The sequence below is a fragment of the Calidris pugnax genome, unplaced genomic scaffold (assembly GCF_001431845.1).
Source record: "Calidris pugnax isolate Ruff unplaced genomic scaffold, ASM143184v1 scaffold1022, whole genome shotgun sequence".
In the NCBI taxonomy this organism is placed as follows: Eukaryota; Metazoa; Chordata; class Aves; order Charadriiformes; family Scolopacidae; genus Calidris; species Calidris pugnax.
In genome coordinates this window covers 24,235-33,606 of record NW_015091653.1, presented here as the reverse complement: position 1 = coordinate 33,606, position 9,372 = coordinate 24,235, and the positions used below count along the sequence as shown (strand labels likewise).

Below are 9,372 nucleotides of genomic sequence, written 5' to 3'. Positions count from 1 at the left end.
CCCGCCGTGCCGCTGTCCGCGGTGCTGAACGGCCGGCACCGGCCGGGAGCGCCGCCGGGGCACCGGGACAGGGTGAGCCGCGCCGGGCCGGCGGAGAGGGCTGACCCGCGGCCCCTCGGCCTGGCACCCTCCCGGTGCGCCGGGACCAGCGGCCGTGTCCAGCAGCGACGTCCCGGGCAGGCACCGGGCGCAGCGGCGGGGCCGTCTCCGGGGGTGGGGGGAAACTCCCGGCCACCGGCACCCACGGGCACAGGACGGACACGGGTGGGGGGGACAGAGGGCCCGGCTGTGTCCGGTCATGGCGGCCCCGTGCCCCGGGCAGAGGTGTCGGTGGGGGGGTCAGGCCGTGGCACGCGGCGGGCGGTCGCCGCAGACGGCAGCGAGGCACCACCAGCCAAATTCCGTGACTCATAGAGCCACGGCACCGGGGCCGGCAGCGCTGTGCTGCATGCGGGATGTGCCAGCGCGGGGCACCGGCCGCCGCTGCCAAGAGGTGAGGTAGCTGCTGGTGCACCACGCTGCTGCCGGCAAACCCCCCCGGCAGCGCTGCGGCCCGGCCTGCGCCCACCGGCAGCACCGTGGGTCCCTGCGGGCAGGGGGGCACCCAGTGGCACCCGGTACCGGTGCCAAGAGGGGCTCGGAGTGGGTTCTTCCCATGGGGCCGGAGTTAGGCAGAGCCCGGGGCCGGGGTCTCGGCCTGTCCCGTCACGCAGCATGTCCCACAGCGGGTGGCACAGGGGGCCGGGGCACGGCCCTGACCGTGGTGAGGCGGCACATGGAGCCACGCACCCGCGGCGTGGATCTGGTGTGAAGGCTGGCACCCGGCACCTCCTCCCCACGGCTCTAGGGCAGAGCCCTCAGCAAGGGCTGGGCTTGACCCACCCCAGCCCTGGCAGCCCCCACACCATGGGGCTGGCGGCTGCTGGGGACAAGTGCCTGGCCCGTGCCACGCTCGCTGCCGACACAGCAGGACCCCTGCACCCCTGGGCGCAGCCATGAAAGGTCTGCGTGTTGGGGCTGCCAAATCCTGCCACCCACAGCCTCCCAGCAGCAGCACCCACCCCATGGCCCGGGGAGAGTCTGGGCTGAGCCCTGCAGCCCCCCAGCCCCTCAAAGCCCCGGTGCCATCCACACACAGCCCCATCACACGGCCCCGGCCCCACACCAAGTGCTGCTCCACTGTGCTGGGGGGTGGCTGTGGCCAGCAGCCGGGTGGGCTCTGGGGCTCCATCCAGGGCACGTCGGGGTCCTGTGTGGGTTTTGGCTCCCCTGTGCTTTGTGTTGCAGCCAGAGCAGGGCCAGCCCCTGTGCCAGGGCGGGTGTGCAAGGGCTGTGTATGCCCGGGCTGGCACGGCCACCGGCTCCGTGGGGGCTGGAAGGAGACCCCACGAGTCAGCCACAGTGGGTCCTGGTGACCCCTAAACCAGACCAAGACAGCCAGGGTAGCCCCCCACCAGCCCCACACACGATGCCAGCCCCACGGCCGCACACTCTGCTCCTCAGGCAACAGGCAGAGAGTGGGGCGGGCAGGGTCCCCACCCCACCGAGGGGACAGGAGGGCTGCCAGCAGTTCCACCAGGGCAGGAACCATCGGCCTGGAACCCCCAACTCTGCACAGCCCCCGGTGTGGGGAGGAGGGACACGGGCTCAAGCGTCATGAGAATCAAAAGGGAAAAATGCCATTTATTGGGTGCTACAACTGTCCACAGCAGAGAGAAATCCATTTTGGGGGGCAGCGCACCCGAACTGCAGCAGGCAGTGGGGCAGGCAGTGGGGCAGGCAGCACCAGCTGGGCACTGAGCTGGGCAGTGCCCAACCTCCAGCACCACCGGCACCCACCACTCCGGCCCCTCGCCCTCCAGGATCCACGCCGGGGAAGGGCAGAGCGACGCCGCAGCGGGAACACGCTGTGTGGGGCCACGGGCCGGGGAGAGGAGTGATCCCGGACGGAGGAGCACCTCGAGGGGCAGAGCTGCTGGGCCTGGAGCAGCCCCAAGCTCCCTCCTGTCTCAAGGTGGACCCGTCACCGCCACCTCCCCCGTGTGTCCCTGGGGCAGTGACAGCCGTAGCTGCAGGACGAGGTCCCCGAGGAGCGAGTGGGACGGGGCGGCTGCTGCGGGACCCTGCTCATCCCGTCTCTGCCCGCAGCCACGGGGGCCGGTTCCAGGGGCTGCGGAGACCGGGCAGAGCCAAGGGGGACACGGCTCCCCCTCACATCCGATTTGCTTTCCAGGAGAGGTAGCAGTTCCAGACGATGGCGACGCACTGGACGACGGCCAGCCTGGGGACAGAGGGGACAGGGTCCACAGTGGCAGGCTCCGGGAGCCGGGGGGGATGCTGGGGGCCACGGCCGCGTGACTACCTGTGCTGCAGGGGCACCAAGTAGAAGTTTGCCAATTGCACCGGCGGCCAGATCTGGGTAGAGAAGGAGACGGCGATGAAGGAGCCCTGCCGGCACCCCCGTCCCTGCCCACCTCCCCCCGGGCACCCAGGGCACCCAGCCGAGCCCAGGGCAGTGGGGGACAGGGACAGGGACAGGGGCGCGGAGGAGCCCAGCCAGGGACACGGCACAGCCCGGGCAGCACTTACGCAGTAGTTGGTCAGCAGGGCATCCGTGTAGTCCTGGGGGAGAAGGGAGACCGTGAGTGCCCAGAGCCCCCCGCTCCCACCCAGTTGCCACACATGCCTGGCCCTGCCACGCAGCCACCCCCCGGGCCCAGGGCTGGCACCGGCGCTGGCTGGGAGCACACAGAGCCACTGTACCCTGCCACGAGCCCCCCAACTCCACGCCTGCTCCCCGCATCCCCCGCAACCCTCCCAGTGCCTGGGGCAAGCACAGGGTGGCAGGGAGAGGGTGGCCACAACTGCTCTGTCCCCACCAGGAGCCCTTCATGCCACCAACATGGCCCACGATGCCACGGCCAGCCGCTCTGCCTGGGAGGAGAGCAGGGGCAGGTGTGGGGCAGGCAAGTGTGGGGCAAGCTAAGGTGCAGAGAGGCCAGGACGTGAGCCGGGGCACCTGCAGCAGCCTCAGGCTCCTCTCTTTGGCGCAGGCTGCGAGCCCCCGTCCAGCCCCACATCCCTCAAGCCCTCTTCCAGGTGCCGTGGGGCAGGGATGGAGAGGGCACTGAGCCAGGGCAGCTGCCCCGGGAGCCCCGTCCTCGTGCCGCACCGGTGGCCGTGCCGCAGCCCGGCCCCACGGCAGCAGGACGAGCCCCTCACCCAGCCGGGCTGTGACTCAGCTGGGAGCCCGTCCCCCTCCGGCGCTGGCCGGCAGCCCAGGACGTGGCGAGCGGGCGCAGGGTGATGGATGCTCTGCTGACGCTTCCTCTGCGTGGGGAGAGGCGGATGCGCCCCAAGCCAGGGGTGAAGGTGGCTGCCAGCCGCTGCTGCCCGGCCCCCAGCCCAGCACACCCCCCCCAGGGCAGGGCGCCAGGCGGGACCCCCAGCTTGCAGGAGTCACCCACCACCAGAACCACCCACCGCCACGGTCAGGCCCTGGCAGGTCTCTGGGGGGGGAGGCAAGGTGAGATACAGGGCAGGACCTGGTTGAGATGCCACCAGGGCGGACAGGAGCACTGGGGGTGCTGCCCGTGCCAAGGGCCAGCCTGTGTCCCCCTTTGGGGTGTCTCAAAACACCCCATACCCCAGCAGCTGCTCTCGCAAAGCCAGGAGAGAGATGAGGTAACTTGGTTCACCCCCAGGTTTAGCTCCCTGCGCTCCACGGCAGGACTGGGGGCAGGAAAGGGCTCTGCTGGTGGATACCCGTAGCCCGGTGGGCCACTGGCCGGTGCCCGGGGGGTGCACCCGTGCAGAGGAATCCACTCTGGGTGATGGCAACCCAGGCAGAGCCCTGGCCTGGGGCAGCGGCTGATGGCCTGGCTGGGGCAACAGCCCCCAGGGGCAGAGGGTCCAGCTGGGCTGGGGCCCTTCGCACGCAGCCCCGGTGCCCGTTAGCTTGCGAGTGCACCCTCGGGCAGCCACGCGACCACCCCGGTGTGCCTCATCGGCGGCGGGGGGTCACCCGCTCCCCGGTGACTCACCCTCTGGACACGCTGACTCAGCTCCCGCGCTGGTTTCCAGCAATCGGCGCTAATGGGAGCCATCTCGGTAATGGCTCTGGAGACGCAGCCAGGAGAGGGGCCGGGGGGAGCCGCGCAGGGAGCCGGGGGGCACCAGGCGGGACCCCAGAGCCACAGCTCGGGGAGCAGCCCCCGGCACCAGTGCCTGCAGGACAGGCAGCACCAGCCTCCCGATGCCCTCTGGGCGCTGAGTCCAGCAGGACTGTCCCTGCACACCCCCCAGCCAGGCAGAGCTGCCCCACGCCCCACAGCAGTGGGGTGGATGCCTCCTCACCCCACTATGGGGCACCCACAGAGCCACCTCTGTCTGCACTGGGGGTCCTGGGGCACAAGGGAGCTGCAGACCAGGGTGAGGACGGGAGCGTAATGGCAGGGCTGGGGGCACGCAGCCGGTGCTGTGCCAGGGCACGGGAACGAGCACAACCACAGACGGCAGCAGCCGGTGGGACCGGTGCACCGGGAGGAGATGCCGGGGCGTCCTGGCTGCCGCCAGCCCCACGCCATCCCCGGGAAGCAGCACGTACCTGCTGGATCTTGGACCAGTTCTCCTCCACCGACAGACCGTTCATGGCCCCCGTGATGGCAAGGAAGCAGCCGAGGAAGCACGGCGCGAAGCCCCCCTGTGGGAGAGGAGTCGGGGCTGAGGCTGGGCAGCCTGTGGCACTCAGCACAGGGCGAGGGGGCTGCCAGCCCAGCTTGCCCGATGCCCTGTGGCTACTCGGCACGCTGCTCCCCAGCAGAGCCATACAGAGGGACAGGGACCACCGTGGGGCCTCTGGAAGGGCCAGACCAAGGGTGGGCACCTCTGCAGCCCCATCTGCCCCAGCCGTTGGCTGTGTCCATTGGCACAGGACAAGGGTAGGAGCCAGGGCAGCACCGGGGTCCCCATCCCCAGGACCCCCCACCGCAGCGGGGACACCAGGGATGGCACTGCAGGGCAATGGCAGCTCTCAACAGCCTGGGGAGAGCTGCAACAAGGGTAAAACGTGGGTCCCCACAGCTTCCACAGCACGGCCGGCAGGGCCAGCACACTGTGCCAAGCCCGGGCTCTCAGAGTGGGATGGAAACTCCCACACGTGGCCGTGCCACTGCCCTGTCCTGCGGCATGAGCCCCCTCACCCACGTGGCACCCACCTGGTCCAGGACCATCTTCTTCGCGGCCACCACTTTGGTGGCCCCCGGGACGAGCCGATCCAGGATCCTGTACCAGCCGCCCACGACGGGGCCCTGCGGAGCCGGGTGGTGAGGGGCAGCGTCTGGGGGGGGGGACCCCACCTCTGCCAGAGCCACCCAAGCCCTCCCCACCCAGTGCCCCCCAGGAGCTGATGGGTCGGGACCCAGCCCCGCTGCGCACACGGAGCCAAGCAGCACCCTTGGGTGCAGTCACCCTCTGACCCAGCCCCGCTGCGCACACGGAGCCAAGCAGCACCCTTGGGTGCAGTCACCCACCCTCTACCAAGGGACACCTCCCTGGGGGCTGGTGCCAGCAGCAGGCATGGCCACGGGTGACCAGACTGCAGGGGCTGCCAGCCTGTCCCACCCTGAGTGGGCACAGGGCACAGGGTGCTCCTCCTCAGCGCTGCCCGTGGCTGCTGGAGGTGGCACTGGGACGGCTCAGCCCATACCCAGGCACCACGGCTTTGCCCTGCTGAAACAGCCACCCACCCCATCCCCATCCCACCCCCATCCCCATCTCCATCCCACCAAATCCATCCTGTAGGGACAGGACAGGGCGAGTGCCCGTGGCACGGTGGCACTCACCACAAAGCAGAAGCCAATGGCCATCATCTTCATGGTGCGGGCGCCCTGGTGCCCCTGCAGTCCCCGCTGCTCCACCAGCTGCTGGGCAATCACATCACCAGCTCCCATGAGGGTCCCTGTGGCCAGCACAGCCTGCTCAGGTGGCCGTGGTGGCAGGGCAGCCCCCGCAGCCCCCTGCCAACCCCTGAGTCCTCCTGCCCGAGCACAGCATCTGCCCCACACATCCCGCTGAGCTGGCGCTGGCCCCGCTGTGCCTGTCCCAGCACAGAGCTCACCCTATGCCAAACCTGCCCACACCCTCCCGCAGCAGCCGAGCACCTCGGGACACTGCTGGGACAACACAGCACCTCTTCCCAAAGCGGGGCTCGGCTGTGCCCTCTCTCCAGGTCCCCAAGATGGGGCCAATCCCTCGCCCAGGGTGCCCGGGGCTGTTGAGGCAGAGCCCACCCGGCTGCTCCCTATCACAGCCCTTCCTGAGCCTCGTGCTTCCCGAAATCCCTCCCCAAGCACCGTGCAAACCCTGCCACCACCATCCCCTTCCTCGTCAAGCCGTGCCAGGCAGCCAGGAGGGCAGGGTGAGGGTCACTGGGCCAGCCCCAGCCCCTCGCCGCGGGCCGGCGGCTGGCACGGCTCCTGGCCGTGTTGCCATATCAGTGTGAGGGGCCGTCTGCTGCCCGCGTCCCCCGCCGGGGGCTGCTCAGCTGGGCCTTTGGCAGCTCCCGCTCCACCCGACACCCCTGACCCCTTCGACGCAACTCAGCTGGCCCAGCGCTCCATCCCCCGGCTCCCTGCTCGTCCCCCCCGGGAGGGGTCCCAGGCAGGTCTCCAGACTCTGCTCTGTTCTTGGAAACCCTGAACCCAGCCAGACCCCATCCCGAGCAGCGGCAGCCCCAATGTCCCCCCTCCTCCCACCAGCCCTGCCCGGACCGTCCCCAGGAGTGGCTCCTCTCCGTGGCGTGCTGATGGTGCCTGGGCTGGCAGAGCCCCAGCTGCCTCCCCAGCAGCTCCTGCCCCTGTCACTGGGGACCACTGGTCCCTCTGCGACAGCCCCAGCAGCTCCGCAGGGAGCAGGTCCCAGCCAAAGGGCTACTGACCCCGGGCTGGCTCAGGAGAAGCTCCTGTCACCTCCCCAGTGCCCACAGCCCCCTCCAACCTGCAGACCCCCCCAGTGCCCACAGCCCCCTCCAACCTGCAGCCCCCCCCCTCCAGGGGCTGAGGCTCTGCCCTGGGCCCCGAGAGCCACCGCTCCCCTCTGCAGCGGCAGAGTGACCACTGCCAGCCCACGGCCGTGGCCACACAGGGGCAGGAGGTGCTGGCAGGAGGGACCCCGGGCCAGCACAGCGGAAGGGCTGGTTGCCTGCTGGCCACCTTCCCACCGGGCACAGGCAGGCTCGCCCTGCGCCGCACTCATTGAGAAGGTGCCGGCGTTACTCACTCCATGCCCAAGGCTCCGGGCACGGTGCCCGCTGGTGACCAAGCATCACTGGGGCTGCCGGAGGGGGGAACAGGTCTGTCCGTGCACCCTTTCCTGGGCTGGGGAGAGCAGACGGACCAAGCCCCTCGCAGACTTCACTCGCCCAGGCTGGCACTGGCATGGCGCTGCGGCAGCTCCGGCACAGGGCTGGAGCCATGAACACAGGGACCAGCTCCCAGCTCTGCCGGGCCCCGTGGCCACTACCGTGTCCTGCCCCGGGCTGGGAAGCGGCCAGGGGAGCGTTGGAGCAGCTGGAGAGAAGGGCAAGTGCTCGTGGCCGCTTGAGCCGTGGGAAGGCCGGTGCTGAGCAGGGCCACGGGCAGCCCCCAGGGGCCAGGGGGACATGGCCGACCCTGCGGGCTGCTGCTCCCGGGGCCAGAGGACTTTGAAACGGGCCCAAGCCTAATTAGGCCACACCGTCTGCCACATCCCCCGCAGGCCTCCCACCGCCACCACGGGGCTGCTCTCGGCAGGCGGGGACGGCCAGGTCACCGCCACGGGCACGTGCTGCTGCCCGCTGTGCCCCGGCCCTGCTGGCATCCTGGCCCGGCGCCCGGGATGCAGGAGGCAGAGCCCTCTCCCCGCCCCGGCTCTCGCTGCCGGGCAGGATGGCCATTCACTGGGCACGGCCAGTGGCCAGCAAAGCTCCCTGGCCTGGCCACAGCCGGCGGCTCCCAGAGCAGGGCTGGAGGCCGGGGTCTGCACAGGGCACAGGTAGCCTTCCCCCTCCGCACGGACCCAGCCTCGGACAGGGTAACTACCCGCTGGAGCTGGAAGGGGAGCAGGGAGGCTCAGCCTCCAGCAGGGCTGCCCCCGCCCTGGAGGAACAGCCATGCTGCCACCGTCACCGCCTCGCAGCACGGCTGGGCAGGGGTACCTGCTGCGGGCAGGGGGACATCCAGACACGACGGCAGAGCCTCGTCTCGGCTGCAGGAACCACATCCAGCGCTGGGCCATCACCCACACAGAGCGGGCACACACGCCAGGGGCACGGCCCCGCTCCCAGGGGGTGCCCCCGAGAAACTGGGGGGCTGCGCCTCAGCAGGGCAGGGCCAGCTCCAGGGGAAGCAGCAACAGGCGGAGCTGGAGCCCAGAGCCACGGGCTGCACCAAAGCTGCTCCGGCAGCGGGCAAGAGCCGGTCCTGGGCACCCCTCCCGGCTCCACCTTGGCCTCCCTCCAGGAACCGAGGGGTGGATGCACAGCCCAGCAGGTGCCAGGCATTAGAATCCATCAAATCAGATAAAAATAACAGCAGGAACAATGAGGTGGCCTGGCAGGACCCCAGCAGGCAGGGGAACGTGCTGCCCCCCCCGCGGGCAGCAGGGGAGCAGGGCCAGCGCTGAGCTGAGCCCTGGCACAGCAGGGCACCCCCCAGCCTGGGGCTGTGCTTTTCCAGCGTCCCGGGCCGGTTACGTGCGAGCACCGGGGCCGGTAAGCAGGGGGTGCAGAGGGGAGCACGCAGGGACTCCGCTCCCGGCCAGCCCACACCGCACACGGCCCCGCATGCAGCTCCACGCAGACGTGGCACAGGCAGGACAAGCTTTTCCTGCCAACCAGCCCCAGCCCCACAACAGGGGGGTGGGCGGGGAGAGGCAGAGATGCCTGTTCCTGACAATAAATTGTGGGTGCGGGGCTGCAGGAGCCTTCTGGGGGCAGGGGCTCCCCAGGTCCCTCCCCAGGCATCCCTTCCGCACCCGACTCCACATCCATCCCTGCCCAGGGGGAGTAGGGCTCCCCAAACAGCCTCTGCCCCTGGTTTTGGGGTGACTCCAGCAGGCTGTGCTTCCTCCCAGCCCCCCATTACCCCTCCCAGCTCCAGCACAGGGCCCCGATGCAGATCTGAGCCCAGAGTGGGCCTGAGCCCCTCACCCGCTGGGACATGGGGTACGTCCCTGCTCCCCCCTAAGCCTGGGGCACCAGCAGCACCTCCCCCGCCAAAGCATGAGCCCCCGAAGCTCCAGGAAACCCCCCTGCAGGGCTCCAGCCCTGCTCCCACCGCCATGACAGCGCCCACAGCAGCTCGGTAAGGGTTGTGATGGGGAGGGGAGAGGATG

The 9,372-nt window shown here is 70.2% G+C and overlaps 2 protein-coding genes across 3 annotated transcripts in view; both read right to left on the bottom strand.

Annotated features, from left to right (window-relative positions):
• Positions 1-1,684: 1,684 nt before the first annotated feature.
• MPV17 (MpV17 mitochondrial inner membrane protein) lies at positions 1,685-8,326 on the bottom strand. 2 transcript variants are annotated; one of them, XM_014961921.1, is made up of 7 exons: positions 8,195-8,326; positions 5,844-5,959; positions 5,217-5,309; positions 4,607-4,702; positions 2,590-2,622; positions 2,363-2,415; positions 1,685-2,281 (listed from the first exon to the last, which is right to left on the bottom strand). In XM_014961921.1, exons 2-7 carry the CDS (start codon positions 5,949-5,951, stop codon positions 2,212-2,214), a joined length of 453 nt encoding a protein of 150 aa, XP_014817407.1. In that variant the 5' UTR covers positions 5,952-5,959; positions 8,195-8,326; the 3' UTR covers positions 1,685-2,211. The 2 variants fall into 2 exon arrangements, with proteins under 2 accessions (XP_014817407.1, XP_014817405.1); XM_014961919.1 differs by lacking the exon at positions 8,195-8,326 and adding an exon at positions 7,279-7,498.
• CAD (carbamoyl-phosphate synthetase 2, aspartate transcarbamylase, and dihydroorotase) overlaps positions 7,720-9,372 on the bottom strand; it is a 16,772-nt gene continuing 15,119 nt past the window's right edge. Inside the window, exon 42 of the mRNA XM_014961923.1 lies at positions 7,720-8,016. Within this exon, the coding sequence (XP_014817409.1) occupies positions 7,720-8,016 (297 nt within the window). The remainder of the gene's footprint in view (positions 8,017-9,372) is intronic.